Source organism: Tiliqua scincoides, chromosome 11, assembly GCF_035046505.1.
Source record: "Tiliqua scincoides isolate rTilSci1 chromosome 11, rTilSci1.hap2, whole genome shotgun sequence".
NCBI classification, from domain to species: domain Eukaryota; kingdom Metazoa; phylum Chordata; class Lepidosauria; order Squamata; family Scincidae; genus Tiliqua; species Tiliqua scincoides.
This window is the reverse complement of record NC_089831.1, coordinates 14,005,239-14,026,757: the sequence shown is the minus strand read 5'-3', so window position 1 is coordinate 14,026,757 and position 21,519 is coordinate 14,005,239. Positions and strand designations below refer to the sequence as shown.

Below are 21,519 nucleotides of genomic sequence, written 5' to 3'. Positions count from 1 at the left end.
ACTCCTTTGGCCTCCCAACTGGTTTGTGCAGTAGGTTGATCCAGTTTTGCCCATGAGGAAATGTGGGAACAGGTTGTGCTGAAGCAGCATGGGAACCAGCCTTGTTAGACTTACTTACCTTGATGCAAAAAACTGGGAGTGTGTAGCCAATGTAAAGCCATAGCCCTGGGAGAGCCAGCGTGTTGTAGTGGTTAGGGTGGTCACCTTACACTAAGAAGGCTTGAGTTCAAATCCCCATGAAGTTCACTGGGGGTCTGTGAGACAACCACTTGCTCTCTCTCAGCCCTATTTCCCATGGTAGTTATGGGGCTCCATTATTCATGTATTGAGGTCCTTGGAGGATGGGCATCGTAAACATAATCACAAACAAATACTTTGCAGAGTGTGCATTTCAGTCTCACTAACTGTATTGTTCCTTTTCTCTCTCACCCGTGGTTAGATCTTGAATGGCTTGGTGCAGACAACTGGATGGCCCTCGGTGGTGTCATGTGTCGGCAACTGGTTTGGAAAGGGGAAGTGAGTCTGATTTCCTCATGACATGCATTTTTCCCCTCAAATATTAGTTGCTTCATCCCCGTCTTTCTAGAGGAAGTCCCTGACTTACTCCCATGCTGGAACAGAAAATATTGCCATGACTAATATAATGTCTGAGGTGATTTGTAAGGCACCTTCGTGAGGACATACGATATGAGCCTGATAATGGAGTCTTATCAGGCTGGAGCCCAAACTTGACCCTAGAAAGCGGCTGCCTACTGAGGGCCCAATCCTATCCAGTTTTCCAGTGCTGGTATAGTTGTGCTTGAAGCAGCTGACAAGCTGAAGCCGAGCTATTTCCATCTGCTCTGAGCGTGGGAGGATGGAGGCCAGAATGTGAAGCCAGATCGGAATGAAACACCTGAATGTAGTGGTTCTTGAAAGAAAGAACCTTCTTTCAAATGGTAAAAATCCCTATTTATTAAGGGATTTAAATAAGCCTGCCTATGTAAACCGCCTTGAATAAAGTCTTGAATAAAGACCAAGAAAGGCGGTATATAAATACCTGTTGTTGTTGTTGTTGTTGTTGTTGTTATTGTGCCAGTGGGGTGTGCACTGCATCCTGTGGCAAAGAGGCAGTCACTGGGGCCTCCTGAAGGTATGGGAACATGTGTTGCCTTACCATGGGGCTGCATTGTGGCGACACCGTAGCTCAAAAGTTGGATAGGATTGGGCCCTCAGTCAGGCTGTTGGTTCAACTAGTTCAGTATTGTCAACACTGACTGGCAGTGTCTCCAGGGCTTGAGAGAGGGGTCCTTCACGGCCTATTTAGAGATGCCAGCAACTGAGCCACAAACCTCTTTCACGCAAAGCAGGTGCATTTCATTGATAGGGCAAGCTTCATGGAATGGGAGGGTTGAAGCTCTGAGAGTGCTGTTTCTGAGGACTCCTGTTCTGGGGTCTCTACAGCGTCTGGCCCAGCATCAGGGCCCAGGATTGGGTCCACAGCTCATCCCACCTCATCAGGTTTTGAGTTATTACTCAGGGCAGGAGTCATATAAGCTTCCAGGTCTAGCAAATCACTAGTTGATCTATCACCAGTTGATCTATCTGGCTGATCTAGCAGTTCCTAGAGAAGACTGAGCTCATGGTTTCTCTCTGCTTTCTCTCGCCAGACGAGGCTTCATCATGGGCATCTGGAATTCACACACGTCCGTCGGAAACATCCTGGGGTCCTTAATTGCAGGCGTCTGGGTTTCAAAGGCATGGGGGCTGTCCTTCATTGTGCCTGGAATCATCATTGCCTGCATGGGGGTTATCTGCTTCTTGTTCATCATTGAATGTAAGTGCCAAGAACATGGGACTGCCTGCCTCGTGTGTGTGTGTGTGTGTGTGTGTGTGTGTGTGTGTGTGTGTGTGTGTGTGTGTGTTGGGGGGGCTGCCTGCTCCATTTTGAGGCTCCCTGGCTATAATCCCAAGCACCCTTTGCCTTGCAAGTAAATCCTACTGATACCAGTGGGACATCTAAAACATATTATATTTAGGATCAGGGTGTTATCCAGAGAACAAAGTGATGCTTTCTAAATGTATAGAAGACCTCTTTCAGCCTTTTTAGCAACAAGGAACCCCTGAGCCTCTATTCATTTCAGGACAAGGAACATATCAGACCTACGGATGTTGCCATCTAGGGGCAGGAACAAGCATAATGATGTACCCTTAGGGTTGATCATATGCACCAGAGTTCTTTTGTGCTTTTGGAAGCTGTGTTAAAAAGGGAATTTTGACAAATGCAGCTTTTCCCTTACCCTGTTATTTCACAGTGCTAGAGGGTAAGGGAAAAGCTGCATCTGTCAAAATTCCCTTTCTAACAGGGAATTTTATAAGGATTTACCTTATTTTGCACACTTGTTCAAGTCCAGGAACACACCTTCCCAGTCCCTGGAGATCCCCCTGTGCATAGCACATATTCCCAAGCATCAGAAACTTTTTCATAGCATTGGTGGAGCATAGACAGTGAGTGGCCTTCCACCTGCAGCTGCCAGCAAAAATCTTCTCAGCTGGGCTCCTTTCCTTACTGCAATTTTGTATTCTCATAAGCTCCTTGTCATCGCTGTGGGTACTGACCTTCACCATTCACTGGATGGTGAGGGAGGGAAAGGGGAGATAAAAGGAGACTTAGAGATGGCAGAGAAATTAAATGAGTTCTTTGCATCTGTCTTCACGGCAGAAGATCTCGGGCAGATACCGCTGCCCGAACGGCCCCTCCTGACCGAGGAGTTAAGTCAGATAGAGGTTAAAAGAGAAGATGTTTCAGACCTCATTGATAAATTAAAGATCAATAAGTCACCGGGCCCTGATGGCATACGCCCAAGAGTTATTAAGGAATTGAAGAATGAAGTTGCAGATCTCTTGACTAAGGTATGCAACTTGTCCCTCAAAACGGCCATGGTGCCAGAAGATTGGAGAATAGCAAATGTCACGCCTATTTTTAAAAAGGGAAAGAGGGGGGGACCCGGGAAACTATAGGCCGGTCAGCCTAACATCCATACCGGCTAAGATGGTGGAATGCCTCATCCAAGATAGGGTCTCAAAACACATAGACGAACAGGCCTTGCTGAGGGAGAGTCAGCATGGCTTCTGTAAGGGTAAGTCTTGTCTCACGAACCTTATAGAATTCTTTGAAAAGGTCAACAGGCATGTGGATGCGGGAGAACCCGTGAACATTATATATCTGGACTTTCAGAAGGCGTTTGACACGGTCCCTCACCAAAGGCTACTGAAAAAACTCCACAGTCAGGGAATTAGAGGACAGGTCCTCTCATGGATTGAGAACTGGTTGGAGGCCAGGAAGCAGAGAGTGGGTGTCAATGGGCAATTTTCACAATGGAGAGAGGTGAAAAGCGGTGTGCCCCAAGGATCTGTCCTGGGACCGGTGCTTTTCAACCTCTTCATAAATGACCTGGAGACAGGGTTGAGCAGTGAAGTGGCTAAGTTTGCAGACGACACCAAACTTTTCCGAGTGGTAAAGACCAGAAGTGATTGTGAGGAGCTCCAGAAGGATCTCTCCAGACTGGCAGAATGGGCAGCAAAACGGCAGATGCGCTTCAATGTCAGTAAGTGTAAAGTCATGCACATTGGGGCAAAAAATCAAAACTTTAGATTTAGGCTGATGGGTTCTGAGCTGTCTGTGACAGATCAGGAGAGAGATCTTGGGGTGGTGGTGGACAGGTTGATGAAAGTGTCGACCCAATGTGCGGCGGCAGTGAAGAAGGCCAATTCTATGCTTGGGATCATTAGGAAGGGTATTGAGAACAAAACGGCTAGTATTATAATGCCGTTGTACAAATCGATGGTAAGGCCACACCTGGAGTATTGTGTCCAGTTCTGGTTGCCGCATCTCAAAAAAGACATAGTGGAAATGGAAAAGGTGCAAAAGAGAGCGACTAAGATGATTATGGGGCTGGGGCACCTTCCTTATGAGGAAAGGCTACGGCATTTGGGCCTCTTCCGCCTAGAAAAGGGATGTCTGAGGAGGGACATGATTGAGACATACAAAATTATGCAGGGGATGGACAGAGTGGATAGAGAGATGCTCTTTACACTCTCACATAATACCAGAACCAGGGGACATCCACTAAAATTGAGTGTTGGGCAGGTTAGGACAGACAAAAGAAAATATTTCTTTACTCAGCGTGTGATCGGTCTGTGGAACTCCTTGCCACAGGATGTGGTGCTGGCGTCTAGCCTAGACGCCTTTAAAAGGGGATTGGACAGGTTTCTGGAGGAAAAATCCATTATGGGGTACAAGCCATGATGTGTATGCGCAACCTCCTGATTTTAGAAATGGGTTATGTCAGAATGCCAGATGCAAGGGAGGGCACCAGGATGAGGTCTCTTGTTATCTGGTGTGCTCCCTGGGGCATTTGGTGGGCTGCTGTGAGATACAGGAAGCTGGACTAGATGGGCCTATGGCCTGATCCAGTGGGGCTGTTCTTATGTTCTTATGTTCTTATTCCTGAGTCATAGAGTGTAAAATACTCACTCTGACTACCAACATCTCAGACAGTGGGTTAGTTATCCTTTCTTAACACAGTCTCTTTCTCTCTCTCTCTTTCTCTCTCTCAGATCCAGAAGATGTTGACTGCAGTCCACCTCAGCATCATGTAAGCTTGACATCTTTTTTCCTTAGGTTCTACCCCTCCTTAACTCTGGTATTTTCCCCCCTTCCTTTCATTGTGCAACTTGTCCAACTTTTTTTCCCCCCTGTGGACTAGTATCTTACACAGCCCTGGGTCCAGTTTCAGTTCTGCAGGAATGTTGATGTACCCATCAACCACTTCACCTCCCTTGTGCATTTCCCTGCACATGTGGCCTGAAAACGAGGGTTGCTCCTTACAAGGGAAAGTGGGAGAAGGGGGCAAATAGATGTATGACAGATCTACTGGCACACAGAGGGGGGGCCAGTCAATCTGTGAGACTGACTGGTCACCTCCTGTGGCAGGTTGGCAGAGACACCCACCTGAAGTCAGCACTAGGTGGAAAAGAGAGAGGGAGTGATGAAGGAGGTTTCAGTTTTTGGAGTAGCATCAGACTCCTTCCAGGATGTAGGGACAGCCCAAGGTGGCCCTCTAATCCCAGAGGGGCCAAATAGTACAAGGGTATTTGTGTCCTGGACAATCGTGTCCTGGTCAAATGCTTCCCAGTCATTGACAACCCTGGACATTCACATCAGGTTTTTTTTTGTTTTTTTTTGGGGGGGGGGGGGTGTCCCTGTCAATTGCATCCCACTATAACAGGGCAACAAACCCTATGTTATATATCCAAAGCCTTAAGATAACCCTACCTTTGCACTTTAAAAATAAAAAATACATCTAATATAAATATGCATATATTGAGACACAAATGTCTGGGATGCAAAAGGAACGGATGCAAATGTCCAGTACTGGGAAGGGATACAGTTATCCAGGATGCAGTGGGCCTGTCAATGGGCCAAATCTAAACCTTATTTGTTTTTCTCTCAGACTGGCTCAGAGGAGAAAGATCTTGATGGGGGACTTTCCATCGGCGACGGAAGCCTCAACGTTTCCAGCAACAGCCAAGAAAACATCATTGATGTAGCCGAAAGCGTCAAAGAACCGACAGAGGAACGGGAAGCCATCAGTTTCCTTGCTGCCCTCAGGATACCTGTGAGTGGCAGCTGTCATAAATGGTTTACTGAAGAACAAACAGATGTGATGCAGGACGACCGATTGTTTTAAACTTAAAAACTGCACTGAACAGGAGGTTGGACTAGATGACCTCTAAGGTCCTGTTCAACTGTAACATCCTCTGACAGCTCTCCCCATTTCCATTCCATCAAAAATTTGTGCAGCTGCCTTTTTTTCCACTCCAGCCCTTTCTACTAAAAATCCCCAGATTTTTTCCCATCGCTGAAAAAAACAAACTTCTATTTAAATACATACTTAACTGCAAAAGTATTTGCATGTACTTGCTACCCAAATGGCTAGTGTGATAAGATGCTGCATATTTAAATATATATTTTTCCACAAATGTAGAAAATGCATTGAATCTGTAGATACCATCTTATAAAATCTGATCTGCTGGGAGCAAAAGGGGAATGTTATGCTCAATATCAACAAGAGTTCGGCAACCTCCCTGCTGAGATGTCTAATAGGAGTCTCAGTAGGGATGTCACCGAATTCCTTTTTTGCTGAAAGATGCTTGTTGTTTTTTTAGCACTGTGGGTTTAGCAGCAGATAAGTGTGGTGGGGATGGATGCGATTTAGATAAGTGAAGACTGATTACAGATGTGATCATGGACCAGACCCTTGTTATATTTGAAATGGTTTTGCGTACACCTGATGGGATTTCATTCTCTCTCTCTCATCTCTGCAGGGAGTGCTAGAGTTTTCCTTTTGCCTTCTCTTCGCCAAACTTGTCAGTTACACGTTCCTCTTCTGGCTCCCCCTCTATATCATGAATGTGGGTGAGTACTTAGAACTTGATCTGTGAGTCAAGAAGCTCTGACCAGACCATGCAGAATAAATGGCAATATCGTACGCACAGCTAAATAGAGAGGCATCCCTAGGGTTGGTGTAATCCCCATTAACTTTATTGATTTATTTAATTTTAATATATCACAGGAAAGGTCACCCAACAAATCAGCAACCAACAAAAACCCAGTGGCCAACTTGATGACACTCGCACAACTGAATAACAGTTCTAGTAAGAGCTGCGATACATAGAAATGAGAACTGGCTCATACTAACAACTTATTGGTTCCCTGCTGTGTCGTAATAACACTTCATTGGCTCTTGGAACAATCAGTCTCACTCTGAGGGTGTCACTGTTGTGGTCTGCACCCCCCACTAGTGACGCCACTGAGTCTATCCCAATTCTCCTGGCTGGGCCTTTCCAATGATTCCATTGGTTCTATCCCTGCCCCCTTAAATCCTTTTCATGAGAAATGCCAGGGATTGAACATGGGACCTTTTGCACAGGAAACACCTGCTTCGGCATTGAGTGACAGCGAGACCACCTCAGTCACCCCTTCTGCTTTTCCTTTGCAGCTCATTTCAGCCCCCAGAAGGCCGGAGACATATCCACTCTCTTTGACGTTGGCGGCATCATCGGTTAGTTGCGGTCATTTTGATTGGTCCTTTCCTTGCGTGTGACTGCCAGACCCCAAGAGGCAAGAGCAAACTCTGTCTGGAATGCAGAAGTGGCTACCTGGGGGGAGTCTGTGTGGACAGGCTAGAACAGGGCTGGGCAGGCTTCAGGCTTGTGGGATCCATGTGGATCTTTTTTCAGACCCAACAGAGCCAGAAACAAACTGACTCAGGGCTGGATTAAGGCAGTATACTTGGGTTTCTCCTGAATTCTGCTAACAAGTGAGCACAGGTGATTGTCTGAACCAGACTTTGGGGAAATCAGTGACTGTCCACCAGCGGAAACAGGATACTAGGCTTTTTAGACTTTGACCTGGTTGAGCAAGGCAGGTCTTATGATCTTGGTTGATTTTACCTAATGTCTGATTGTAAACTAGGACTTTTGTCGTGTAGGAGGCATCACAGCCGGTCTCGTCTCCGACTACTCTGGCGGCCGAGGCACGACCTGCTGTGTGATGCTGATTTTGGCTGCCCCCATGGTGAGTCTTCTCCTTGCAGAGTGTTCCATATCCCAGATTCACCCAATCGAAATGGGAGCTCTCTCTTGTGCTTTTCCACTCATAGCGCCCCTCCCCAATCCATCTCCATTATGACTGTGCTGAACTTCTCTTGGGTCTGTTCCAAATATTCAGAGACTGGCTTTTTTTTTGTCTGTCAGATCTGGCATGACTGACAGCCTGTACAAGTTGGGCATCCCTCATCTGGAATTCTGAAATACGAAGTATTCCAAAATACAGAACTTGTTTCAGTGCCAACATAACTTTTAAAAAAAATGCCTAAAGAAATTAAACTCACAAACTGTTTCATGCACAAACCTTGTTTCATGCACAAAATTATTTTTTAAAAATTGTATAAAATTGCCTTCAGGCTATGTATACAAGGGGTCTATGAAACATACATGAATTTTGTGTTTAGACTTGGAACCCATCTGCAAGATCTCTCATTATGTATATACAAGTATTCCAAAATGTGGAAAAATACAATATCCAAAATTCTTCTGGTCCCAAGCACTTCAGATAAGAGATGCCCAACCTATGTCTAGATATGGAAGGATCTGAAGCAGACTGGAGTACAAACAGCTCAGATAATGGAGAGGACAAAATGGGCCCCCAGTTGGAAAGCAACTCAATTTTCCCCACACATCCTCCCCCTTCTGCATATGTCTCCTTCCATGGGAGGACCTGGTAGAAGGAAAATGCATTTTTTTATTTTTCACACCGTTATATACCACCCTCCCTCCAAGAAACTCGGGGTGGTGTATGTTCCTTCCCTCCTTTTGTCCTCACAACAACCTTGTAAGGTAGGAGAGGCTGAGACATAAGGACTGACTCAAGGTCACCCAGGAAGTTTTGTGGTTGAATGGGGATTTGAGACTAGATCTTCCAGGTCAGACTCCACTTCCAGTGGTGAACCACTGCACCATCCTGGCTCTCATCCCAGCCTCTCCTGAACAGAACACAAATGTCTCAGTTCTTTGCACATTCCGCTGCATACCTAAAGTGACCATTTCAAACACAAAAGGCAGGAGGTCTGGAGCCTCCGTTTGCCTGAAGATAACATTCGAAGGTCGCCAGTTCGAGGCCACCGGCATCGTGAATGGCGAGACCTTGAAGCAGCTGACAAGCCGAGCTATGCTGAGTTATTCCACCTGCTCTTTGGCCGCTGTCAGCCTGCGTGGAAGGAAATGGAGGCCAGAATGTGATACCAGATCATTAAAGATCCATCTGAAATGTTGTGGTTCTTGAAAGACAGAACCTTCTTCAATTGTAAAAATCCCTATTGGGATTTAGTATTGCCTGCCTATGTAAACCGCCTCGAATTAAAGTCTGAGGAAAAATCTGACGACCAAGAAAGGCGGTATATAAATACCTGTATTATTATTATTATTATTATTATTATTATTATTATTATTATTATTATAAAAGGGAAATTAGAATGATAACCAGCTGGGACAGAATGTTTAACGAGACTCAACACAGCTGCAAAAGGAGGCCTTAAGCAAGATATGGGCTTTTACCACATTATTTTACCACATTATTAGGAGGCCCAAATCCTAACCAATTTTCGACCACCCTGACCTCCATGGACGAAGGGCAGTATATGTCATAACAGAAAAAAATTAAGAGACTTTGCTTCATGGAAGAAGGAATTGTTCAGAGTTGGAAGTTCTAATTTATTGTGTTGCTTTCCCTTTCAGTTGTTCATCTACAACTCTGTGGGCCACAGTGGACTAGGCATTACAATAGGTATTTATTCATTCATTCATTCAATTCATTCATTCACTGTATTTTTGTCCTGCTTTTCTCCCCATCTGGGGATCCAAAGCAACTTACAAAAGATCATAAAAGACATAAAATACAAAAAGTCAGAAGTCTGTTAAATATGCATCCCTCCTGGGAACTTTCCAGCAATGGTGCAGAATGCAAGTCTCGCCAGGGCTGGGCCCAAGATCTCCGGATGCCTGAAACGGCATGCCAAATGCTGCCTGCTTTCCTGGCGTTGTGCCAGCTCTCTGCTTCTCCCACTCTCCAATGTACTGGCTCAGCAGTCGTTTCCCCTCTACACTTCCTCTTCCTCTCTCTCCCCCTCTTCCTTTTCCACTCCAGGGATTGGAAGCAGATGGAGGAGCAGTTGAGGCAAGAGGGAGGACAAAGTGGGAAGGATAAAGTGGATAGAGAGATGCTCTTTACACTCTCACATAACACCAGAACCAGGGGACATCCACTAAAATTGAGTATTGGGAGAGTTAGGACAGACAAAAGAAAATATTTCTTCACTCAGCGTGTGGTTGGTCTGTGGAACTCCTTGCCACAGGATGTGGTGGCGGCATCTGGCTTAGATGCCTTTAAAAGGGGATTGGAAATGTTTCCGGAGGAAAAATCCATTACGGGTTACAAGCCATGATGTGTATGTGCAACCTCCTGATTTTAGAAATGGGCTATGTCAGATGCAAGGGAGGGCACCAGGATGCAGGTCTCTTGTTATCAGGTGTGCTCCCTGGGGCATTTGGTGGGGCTGCTGTGAGATACAGGAAGCTGGACTAGATGGGCCTATGGCCTGATCCAGTGGGGTTGTTCTTATGTTCTTATGTACTTATGACAGAGATGGGCACTGCCCACAAATCTGCTGCCTGAGGTCCCAATCTTGAGTTGGGTCAGCGTCAGTGCTGAGTGACACAAACATGCTGTAAGACACACCTGTGACACCATGTGCCCAGTCAGCCCTTGTCCAGTGCGTCTGTGCTGAACCCAACGAAGGCCACTAGCCACCTGGAGCTTTCGAATTGGGCTGTGAGGCCGTTGTTTCAATTGCTGTCATGGACAGGCCCCAATTTTATATTATATTCAGGAATATTTTAATTTGAAGGCACTTCACAAGACATAGTACAAAATATTTACGTGCAATGTGTTTTTCATTGCATCCTGACCTAGGAATATATGCAAATATATAGCATTACTATTTCTAGTCAATCAATCAATCAAACCTTTATTAGGCATAAAAAATTAACACATAATATCTCTAAACAATCCAATATATAAATATATGTTAAAAAGAAAAATAAAGATAAAGGTTAAAACACAACAATTTACTTGCGAGGTAACTCCAGGTTGCTTAGGACCAAGAGATTAGCCCTCTTCAAGTTACTCAGGTGTAAAAATTTCGCAACTGGAAGGGTCACGAGTTCAGAATCTCCCGCCAACAAAAATTGTAGGAAAACATTCTCAGGAAGACCTTTTTTAGTTCTTAATCATGGGAGAAGGTACGGGTCTCTGGGCACTTGATTGCTAACACAGTGCAAAACAATGTGTAAAAGATAGTCTACCTCTTTAAGGCCAGAGTTACAGACTCGTTCTTCCTTCGGGGCATTTCTAAACCTGCCAAGTAGGTCTTTAGAAGGCAACATGTCACAGCTAATGTAACAGCCCTCCACTACTACTAGTCCATCTTTTTCTGGTGGAATAGTATTATGAAGAATACTTTTCAACAAGAGTCATTCCCAAAGCCATTTATCTGGTAAAATAAAAGAATAGTATCCTTTTGGGGGGTAATGTTATAGGACGGACTCTCTCAGGCTTGATTTCTTTTATGGACCCAGCATGGCTTAATTTGGCCCTGATTAGCGAGTCGCATCTCTGCCTTCCTCATGAAAAGTGACAGCTGCCAAGGTGTCCTCTTGATAAAACTATTAGTAGTACAGGTTGGGCATCCCTTTTCCAAAGTACTTGGGATAAGAACCGTTTTGGATTTTTCTGTATTTCGGAATACTTGTACGAGTATATACATAGTGAGAGATCTTATATACTTGTATATACATAGTGAGAGATCTTGGTGATGGGGCCCAAATCTAAACTTGAATAGGAGGCTAGAACACAAGGCATTGACAACTTGGAAAGGCTATTCTGTCCTCTGGCACAAAGGCAGTTACACATCCATACATATTCACGTATGTTTCAAAGACTCCTTATACACATAGCCTGAAGGTAATTTTATAATTTTTTTTTTTAATAATTTTGTGCATGAAACAAGGCTTGTGCATGAAGCACAGTTCATGATTTTATTGCTTTAGGCAAAAAAAGTAAAAAAAAAAAGTTATGTTGCTGCTCAAAATATTCTGTATTTTGGAATTCTGGATAAGGGATATTCAACCTGTTCTGGTCACCTGCCTCCTTGAAGCACAATTCCTGATAGTGTGAAAAGCTACCTTTTACTGAGTCAGGCCCACGGTGCGTCCAGTTCAGTCCCATCTTCCATGACTAGCAGCAGTTCTCCAGGGTTTCAGGAGGGGGGGTGTCTTCCCTAATCCCAGCCGGAGATGCCATGGATTGAACTTTGTGCTTTCTGCATATGAAGCACATGAACCTCCACTTAGATGCAGCTCCTCCCTGTGCATGTGGGCTATCAAGCAGCAGGTCCCATTGCATCGCTGATGTCTTCTCTTTTGCTCTACAGTCATGTTACTTATCTGCGGAGCCCTGGTGAACGGGCCTTATGCTCTCATCACAACGGCAGTGTCAGCTGACTTGGTAAGAATTGCACCCCTGGCATTTGACAGATGCATTTCTGGGGCTTTTTTTTTTTTTACAGGCAGCCTAAAATGGGTACAGAGATAGTTCAATAAGAACATAAGAACAGCCCCACTGGATCAGGCCATAGGCCCATCTAGTCCAGCTTCCTGTATCTCACAGCGGCCCACCAAATGCCCCAGGCAGCACACCAGATAACAAGAGAATGTCTCTTCTCGGAGTCGCTTCCTGCAGCCCTTGCATTTTCACTGATGAACACACCTCCTGTGATGTCAGTGGTTTCCTTTCCCAACTCTCTTCCTCTCTGGGACTTGAGCTAATTCCTGGAATGGGATTGTGCACATACCCACAGCACAATGGTTTGCTTTCATTAGGCACATTTAGGAAATGCGTTCTTTCTGTGAAGTGTAGATGTGACACCTTGGCTGTGAGAGAGTGAGGGCTAGAACACAAGGCATTGACAACTTGGAAAGTCTTTTCTATCCTCTGGCACAAAGCAGTTACACATCCACGAGGCATTCTGGAAATGTTTTCCTCCAAGCTCCATCAGTGTGGAGTAATAAGCACCTTATAAATGGAAAAATAACGTTATTTCCATTTTATTAAATTGCCCTGTTTGCTTTTCTTCTGCTACAGGGCACTCACGAGAGTCTCAAAGGAAATGCAAAGGCTCTTTCCACTGTTACAGCAATCATCGATGGAACTGGATCTATCGGTGAGTAGCTAGAACTCCTTGGAGCTCCTGTTGGGCGAATGCATTGTTTAATTTGGAGGAAATCTGTGTGATCTCAATGGGTCAGAGGTTCTTCCTGTCCCCAAAAGAGGACTTCAGGGGATATGAAAAGAGCTGGTCCCATACCTGAGATTCACATCCAGTCCAAACCCAGCTAGTGCCAATTGGTCAGTTTGGGGATCAGAGTTCACTTCCCAAAGTAGACACTAAGGACCAAATAGCCAGATCACATCCCATAGCTGGGCACACATAGGCATGAAGGATTTGGGAGCATGGACCCCCTTTTCCATTTGTGTAGGAAGGCTGGAACTGCCTACAAACTGCCTTGAGCTGGACCATACCCTTGGTGGCAACCTTTTGACCCCATTCTTTTCCTCCTGAAGGTGCTGCTCTTGGGCCCTTGCTAGCCGGTCTGATCTCTAGCAGCAGCTGGACCAACGTCTTCTACATGTTGATAACAGCTGACATATTGGCTTGCCTGGTGAGTTTCTCCTGCAGAACATTCTGTATTCCAAATCTGCTTTAAAAACGGTTTGTGTACAATGGCAGGTGGTTTTCGCCTTCTGGTGGATTGTGTCTGTGGTAGCCTTTGACTTTGCAAACTAAAAGAGAAATCCCAGCCCAGTTAAATTGGGAAGGTAGATTCTAGAGAGAGGTTAAAATCTACTCTAGCCCTGACAGAACCTGGGGAAGGTCCATGCTGCATGAAACAGTGGGTGCTTTGCAAGCTTAAGGTCCCAGGTTGATGGCTGGCCTAATTCCAGCTTCCTATATCTCACAGAAGCCCTCCAGATGCCTCTGGGAGCTCACAAGATACCTGTATCCCCATGGTTCCCAAACTTACCTGGGACATGAAACCCCTGCAGACTCTTTTTCCTGGTTGAGCCAGGCACTGCTATCTTGGATCTCATGAAATCTCACAAGATCCAAATTGGTGCCCCCCCAACCTCTTGAGATTTGGTGAGACCAAAGATGGAAGCACCCCAGTCTTGTGAGATTTGGTGCCGCCATATTGAATCTCACCAAATCTTGCGAGATCCAAGATAGTAGAACCCAAATCTCATGAATGGAAGGAACAAGTAGGAGGAACAACCAGGGACATCCTGCAGCGTCCCATTGGGAACCCCTGCTTGTATCCTGATGCCTCTCCCTTGCAAGTGACAAGGAGATTGCATCTGAAGATGGCATTCAATTATCCTGACGTAACCACACACACACAGCTACCACGAAGGCTAATTCGGAATGCGTCTCCCTCTTCCAGCTCCTTTCACGGGTGGTGTACAAAGAAATGCGAGGATGGTGTGGCCGCTACACAAGAAAGAGGGGGTATGTATTCGTAGAATCCATTGCATTTGCCTGTAGAGTTCTAGGTATTGTTTGCAACCTGTGCTTTAAGATTGAATAGCTGTGAGCCTCAAATGCCCCAGGATCCCAAGTTTATCAGTCTGTCAACAAGTCCTTGTCAGACTCCCCGGGGTGGGTGCTGCCACCTGCGGTGTCCTTGGTCTCCTTACCAACCACGCGTCCAGAAAAGCAAGATGACAGAACTCATCTCAAAATGACAACACCATCTACACCGAGGTTCCCTGCCCTGCTTCAGACATAACCTCAATCATTTAGCACTTTGTGAACAAGGTTAAAGAAGCCACAGGGTCTCACAGCCCTCCCTCCCATCTCATACACCAGATGGAGAGTGAAAACTTCTCCTTATGCTCTTAGAACAAACCACGGTACCTCACTGTATACAAAACTCAAGGAACTGAGGGTTGTTCACTAACTAAGGTTAGAACAATCAAGGATAGCAAACCACGTTTGAATAGTGGTTTAATCCTGGTTTGTTCTAGCTCTAGTTAGTTAACAACCTACAATTCCCCAAGTTTGTGCTTAGCAAACTGTAGTTAGCAAATTATGGTCATATAAACCAGGGACTTACAAGGCAATCTTGCTCAAGCTTTAAATTGCCAATTCAGTCTTGGAATGTTTCTTACTCTTCCAGTGCATCTCCAACCCTCTAACCACTATACCTTACTGTTTTTCTAAGTTTTTAGAATGCATAGTATTGAAATGTGAATATTTTGTGATATACCTTAAGAGTCCCACTGGGTTTATCAAAGAGGATACACATTTTAACAAACTCTCCACAGTTAGCCAACATCCAAACAAGAGCTTATATCTCCAGCCTCACCATCACACTCAAACCCCGCAGTGTCTCCTTAACCAGTACTAACAGCAAACTTCTCCTCCATGTGCCTTCCTAGCTGTTGTATGGCATTAACAGAACCAGTAGTGTTGGATACAAAATAGTTTGCGTTGTGAGTATGTCTGTGACTTACCTTTCCCCCTTTCCAATATTCAAATTTTCTGTGTGATTTTTTGTTTCCTGATTTTCCTCCCCCATGACATCTTTGAGGTTGTTGAAGGAGCCTGGGAGAGGCTCATAGCATGACACTAAGTTCTTGTGAAGAAAAGGCTCTCAGTGGAAGGAAAATGAGAAATAGATACATCAGAGTCCATTTGAATTAGTCATGTTCATTGCATGGCTGTGTTTAGGGTTCAGGAGCCATAAGCTGCTTCCCTCTAGAGCAGGGAGTGAGCCAAACACACTTGTTTTTTATTGGGGATGTGACAGTCCTTATGATGACATTATAATGATGTCAAAATGCCTGTAAATAAAATCGTGTGGATCGTCCCGGCCATTTGGATTACACTGCAGTGGGGCGAAGGAAAACAATACATGAAACTATAAAGCAGCAGTAGACAAGGAAGTGAAAGGATGTTGAATATCACACTGAAGCAATGTGGATGTTCAACAACATGAGCCTTTTTTCAATGATTTCATTGTCTGCGTCCTAAGCACAACTTTCAAAACCATTAGTGAAATTAGTAGATATTTTGCAAGCCCTGGCTGAAATAGATCCCAAAGTTTCTCCTCACCTCAGTTGTGTTACAGCACCCCCCAGGTGTCCTCTCCTATAGATACTCCCTGCTGCCTGCATTGTGCAAGGTGTTCATCTAGATGATCTCTGAGGTCCCTTCCAACATTCTGTGATTCTGTGACTTCATGCTGGCAGCCATGGAATAAATACATGAAAATCAACCAATCCAAAATCCTTCCCAATTGAAGAAATGACATGGCAATCATATCTTGGGGATGAATCAGTTGAGTTGTGGAATATTTACCTCTATAATCTTACCCTGTACATCAGTGGTCCTGATCTGGAAGATTATAACCAGTTTGAAAGCTTAACAAATCATCTGCTAAGCATTTTGATTTTTGTGATTAACAACCCAATCCTATCCTCACTTTCCTGGGAGCAAACACCATTGACTATAATGGGATTTACTTCTGAGTAGACATGCATAGGATTGGGCTGTAAGTACCTTACAAATTTGTTTTGAAGCAGTGGTTCTCAAAATGGTTCACCCAAGAGAGTCTTTGGGGGAGACATTCACTTCTGCATGATTTATTCCTGATTGGATTAGGACTTAGAATGACAAACTGAATGTGAAACCATCCCGTTAATACTGCCCATAAGGCTATTGACTCCATTGAGCTCTTCTGCATTGGATAGACCACCTCCTCATTTATGGGCTGAGTGCTCCCTGCAGTCATCAGCTAATGATTTGGAGTAAGAAGCAAGAGAACATTGCTATCACATCATGCTTTTTAAACTGGGCATTCCTGGGGAGGCACAAGGGGGCTGTTGTCCCCCAGAATGTCTCATTGGACCTTGAGAACCACTGTTTTAAAAGGCTGCACTTTTAAAGGAAAGGCATTTTCACCTAAACCCTCCCATCACAGACACCCCAAGAATCCCGGTACACCGTATGTTGATTGTATTTGCAGGTTTAACATCTCTCTTGAGTAGGCACGTTCTGGGCCATAAGTCACGGTAAGTCCACATCTCTGCCCCCTGGTGCCACTTGAGAGGTTTCCTGCTTTTGGGGTGTCTTTGGTACTCATGGTCAAAGGCGTCATCTTTCTTTCTCGGTCCTCTATAAGCCTGGGTGGAAAAAGTTGGATTGTGCTTGAATCTCTGGTGGCGAAGTTAGTATTGGAGAGTTTGGCCGGTTTGGACTTTTCTGTTGCTTGGTCATTTGTACATCTGCATTTCCATGGTCAGCTCAGGGGCATCTAAGCAGCTCACCAATTTCTCCTCCTGCCTTCTTGAATTCTTACCTTGCAATATAGGGGTTCCTCTAGAGCAGGGAGGATGGGGCAGTACCATTCAGCCTCTGTTAAGACCACCAAGGATTGCAACCCAAGACTTCTAGATTCACATTTCAAACAAGCTTCCTGGTCAAACAGGGATTTCAGTCTTGTTTACCCCATTCCCAAGCTTTTAAGAGTACCTGCTTTCCATGAGAAGATGCAGTAATCAATCCCTGGTATCCCCAGGTAAGGATGGGAAAGACTCCTGTTCAGTGGCATTGCTAGGAGATGTGGGGGGTGTGGGCCGCACAACGTGCGGAGGGGGGTGACGCACCCTGGGGGATGACGTGCTAAAATTGCGGCATTAGGAGCTACTCCATCATGCCATACACCGTTGGATGCGGAATGTCCAGCGGAATGCAATGCGAAAAAACGGAGTGAAGTAGCTCCTTTCCTTCAAAAGTTATGGCCAAAAAAAGGAAATAAAAAATGCATAGAGCCCTATGGAAAGTGAGCCGTATCACGCGTTTACTCGCAAGTAGGTGTACTTGCCATAGTCCATTGGAAAGGGCAGGCTGAGAGGAATCCACTGACACCAGAATGGTCCTGATCCAATGAATGCAGCCCCCCCAAAAAACACCTGAGAAGGTCCCTCCCTCGAGTCTATTGAGCCCAAAACATAGAAAGCCACATGGCCACGATTACTCACAAGTAGGCAGACATTCCTTGGCTTGTGGTCAGGCCAGGCAAAGGGGAATAAGAGGACACCAGAATGGTCCTGATCCAATGGAGCTGGAGTGCAACAAATGCTCCAGAAGGCAGCCTTCCCCCCCCCCCCCCACTAAAAAGGACAAAAAAAAGAGGCTTGAACTGGTAAGGGGAATGTTTTCTATTTTGCACTTGCAAAGCCAGGAGGGTCTTGATCTTGATATGCTTGAAATAGAAGAACTTTAAACTGGGCACTGGGGAGGGCTGGAAATCTCATTGGTTCTTTTTTGGGGGGTTGTTATTGCAGGCAGGCTACAGAGTAAGCTCCATTGACCACTATGGGACTTACTCCTGAGTAGACATGCCTAGGATTGGGCTCACAGGCTGCAATCCTACCAACACTTTCCATAGAGTAAGCCCGATTGACCACTATGTGACTTACTTCAGAGTAGACATGCCTAGGATTGGGCTCACAGGCTGCAATCCTACCCACACTTTCCTGAGAGTAAGCCCCATTGACCACAATAGGACTTACTTCAGAGTAGATTCACTTGGTGGAACAGGACTGGCTCCCCCTTATTTAATTATTTCTTTTATTTTAATTTAATTATTTATAATTATTTTAATTTGCTTGATGATGTCACTTCTGCCCATGACATCACTTCCAATGTGTCCCCGAAAGACTGTCATTCTAAAAAGTGGATCCCAGTACTAAAAGTTTGAGAACTGCTGCAATAAGTTGTTAGTAAGTTGACACAGGTGTGTGGGTGGGTGGGTGGGTGTGTGTGACTCTACAAGTTATCAAAACCATGAAAATCAGAATTTGGAAGAATAATATCATTATGTTATATATCAATCAATGCGTAATTTCATGTAGAATGCAATGAAACAAACCAGATTGAAATATCTGTGTTCTATCAAAAGGTACAGCCAAAAAACCAGTGGGGGCAGGGCGATGGTACATCTCCATGCCCACCACCTGGGGCGCTGCCCCACCCACTACATGGGGTGACGCGCAGGCCTCCCGCACCGGGTGATGCAAATCCTAGTGACGCCACTGCTCCTGTTCAGGGATGCATAAGCATCTAGGACAGTGGTTCCCAAACTGAGCTGTGGCTCCCCAGAGAGCCATGGAAACCAGCCAGGGGAGCTGCAGAATCCTCGCAAAAACATGCCATTCTATACAATGTATAGGATTGTAGCCCTAATGGGCAGCTGTGGCCGATGGGCCAGTAGGTCAAGGGAGCCGCCAGTCAAAAAATTTTGGGAACCGCTGGTCAAGGACATTATACTGGCTCTTTTATTTGAGTGACAAACACTTGCAAGTCACTTGCAAATGTGCTCAAAGCTTTATCTGAGATTTGTAGGAAGCAACTCTAAGCTGATAGCTGAGAGTCAGGAGTCAGGACTGTCCTGGTTTGAATCTCTCCTCTGCTATGAACCCAATAACTGACCTTAAACAAATTGTTCCTTCTCAGCTACAGCTGCAATAGGGAGATTTGAAAATTTCCTTACCTTACAGAGTTGGTGTAAGGCTTAAACGAATATAATACATGAAAAATGCTTTGCATTCTCAAAAATCGATGTGCAAATATTAAGTGACTGTGGCTACAATCCTATCCACACTTTCCTGGGAGTAAGCCCATTGACTACAACAGGACTTACTTCTGAGTAGACATGCTTAGGATTGGGCTCTAAGGCCCCAATCCTATCCAATTTTCCAGCACTGATGCAGCTGTGCTAATAGGGTCTGTACTGCATTCTATGGTGGGGAGGCAGTCACACAGAGCCTCCTCAAGGTATGGGAACATTTGTTCCCTTACGTTGGGGCTGCATTGTGGCTGGGATAGGATTGTGCCCTAACTCAGCTTGCAAGATTTTCAGACCTCTGCATCTATAGACCTTGGCTTCAATCATCGATGTATATGGTGCTCAGTGATCTTCCTTCTAACCATTCTCTTTGGCCTTGCAGCTTCAAAGAATTCTGATGTGACTCACATATTCAGAGGACTCCGATGGGGATGAGCTTTGCAGAGAGGGTCGGTTTCATCGCCCTCCCCCACCCCCCGGTTCACAGAGGGAGGAATTAATGAAGCTGGCGTGGAAAACCGGAATGTGCTCCAGAAACAAGTAGGACTCTCAAAAAATAGAACAGGCAAACAGCCCAGCTTGGAATCCACTGCATTCAAAGACAAAGGAAGAAAAAACTGTTGAAAGAGACCAGTGGGAATGATACAGTAGGACCCGGGACAAAAGGAAGTGGCGCATTTGGGATCCGTGCCACATCTCAAGGCCTCTGTTTTGTATCGATTGCTAGTTGCGTTTCTGTTGGTGTTGATGCTCTTTTTTATTGTTATTAAAAATGGTGCCAAACCGGTGCAGTGTGGGTCATTTCTATCCCAACCTATTCAGTAGTATTATTCAGGGATCCACTTGTCTATAGTTTTGTTTGGATCCTTTTGTGATGGGCAGCCCAAACCTAACGTCGGCAATGAGCCATTCTGTATCCAGTGCTGGCAAGTAGCACGCTAGTGGTCTCCTCAAGGTAAGGGCACATTGGTCCCCTTGCCCAGGGATAGCCCCAGCTGCTGCTGTGGGACTACTTGGAACTGCACCCGTAAAATCTGTGATTTCTTGAGCTTCCAGCCAGCCCACTGCATACAGGAAGCTGGCCAGGCAATATTTTGCATTTGGAGACATCCATTCATCTGCTCATCTTTATCATAGCAACTGTTACCCTGCACATTCCTGATCTCGTATGACCTTGGAAGCTAAGCAGGGTCAGGCCTGGTTAGTACTTGGATGGGAGACCGCCTGGGAATACCGGGTGCTGTAGGCTTATACCATAGTCTTTCGAGACTGAAGGTTGTCAGCCATCTCTCTGTACTGAACACTATCTCCTGATCTTGTCTGATCTCTGAAGCTAAGCAGGGTCAGGCCTGGTTAGTACTTGGATGGGAGACTGCTAGGGAATACCGGGTGCTGCAGGCTTATACCATAGTCTTTTGAGACTGAAGGTTGCCAACCCTGACTAACAGCACGACACTACATGATACTATACATGCCCACTTGTCTTTTGAGCCATATAATCTTTTTTTAAAAAATGCAATTATTTATTTTTCTAAATGGTTCGGTTGTTTTCAGCAGACCGAACCTAAACCAAAAGTTAAATATGGAGCCCCCAAGGTGAGAACGGCTAGGTGGGCTGAGCCTGCCTACATCTATCCATCCCAGTGGTGTAGCCAGAGGGGGTCAAAGCACTAAGTTTTGCAGGGAGCCTCACCACAGTGTGCACGTAGTCCTTCCCTCTCCCCTTCGGAGCCATTCCAGGCAGGGGGAGCAAAACAGAGGTGTAAGCCCTTGCAGAGGCGGGGGTGTTGTGCCACAGCTCCTCCCCACTGGGCCTTGTGCCCGCTTAAGGCTGATTAGTTTCCCTTGTTAAACTCACAAGTGCAGCAAGCAAAAGTCAGAGTCAGGTCCCAGTCCAATAAATGCAGATTGCCAACTCACAGTTCAAAGTCAATATGCCAGGTCACAGTCCAAGGTCAAAGTCCAGGTAAGCCAGGTCAGGTCAGGTCAGGTCAGGTCAGGTCAGGTCAGGTCTCCTCTGGGTCAGGGTAGCCTTTGGTCCTTCTGAAGCTGCCTTTTATCCTTGGATGTCTCATAATCCAAAATGCAGCTCAGCTGTGAGCTACCTTGTTAAGTCCAAATTAGGCTCAGCTGAGCCATCTCTTCAGTCCATGTCCATTCAAAGTCCCA

General features: G+C 45.4%; 1 protein-coding gene across 2 annotated transcripts in view; it reads left to right on the top strand.

The window, feature by feature from the left end:
- SLC37A2 (solute carrier family 37 member 2) overlaps positions 1-20,137 on the top strand; it is a 50,022-nt gene extending 29,885 nt beyond the window's left edge. Inside the window, exons 6-18 of one of the 2 annotated variants that reach the window (XM_066639321.1) lie at positions 440-516; positions 1,650-1,816; positions 4,600-4,637; positions 5,496-5,660; positions 6,370-6,460; positions 7,044-7,106; positions 7,536-7,621; positions 9,340-9,388; positions 12,093-12,166; positions 12,803-12,881; positions 13,283-13,380; positions 14,161-14,225; positions 19,733-20,137. In XM_066639321.1, coding sequence (XP_066495418.1) covers positions 440-516; positions 1,650-1,816; positions 4,600-4,637; positions 5,496-5,660; positions 6,370-6,460; positions 7,044-7,106; positions 7,536-7,621; positions 9,340-9,388; positions 12,093-12,166; positions 12,803-12,881; positions 13,283-13,380; positions 14,161-14,225; positions 19,733-19,748 — 1,068 coding nt within the window. In that variant the 3' untranslated portion in view covers positions 19,749-20,137. Of the gene's footprint in view, positions 1-439; positions 517-1,649; positions 1,817-4,599; positions 4,638-5,495; positions 5,661-6,369; positions 6,461-7,043; positions 7,107-7,535; positions 7,622-9,339; positions 9,389-12,092; positions 12,167-12,802; positions 12,882-13,282; positions 13,381-14,160; positions 14,226-19,732 lie in introns of those variants that run through there. The other variant, XR_010794975.1, reaches the window with a different exon arrangement.
- Positions 20,138-21,519: the final 1,382 nt, after the last annotated feature.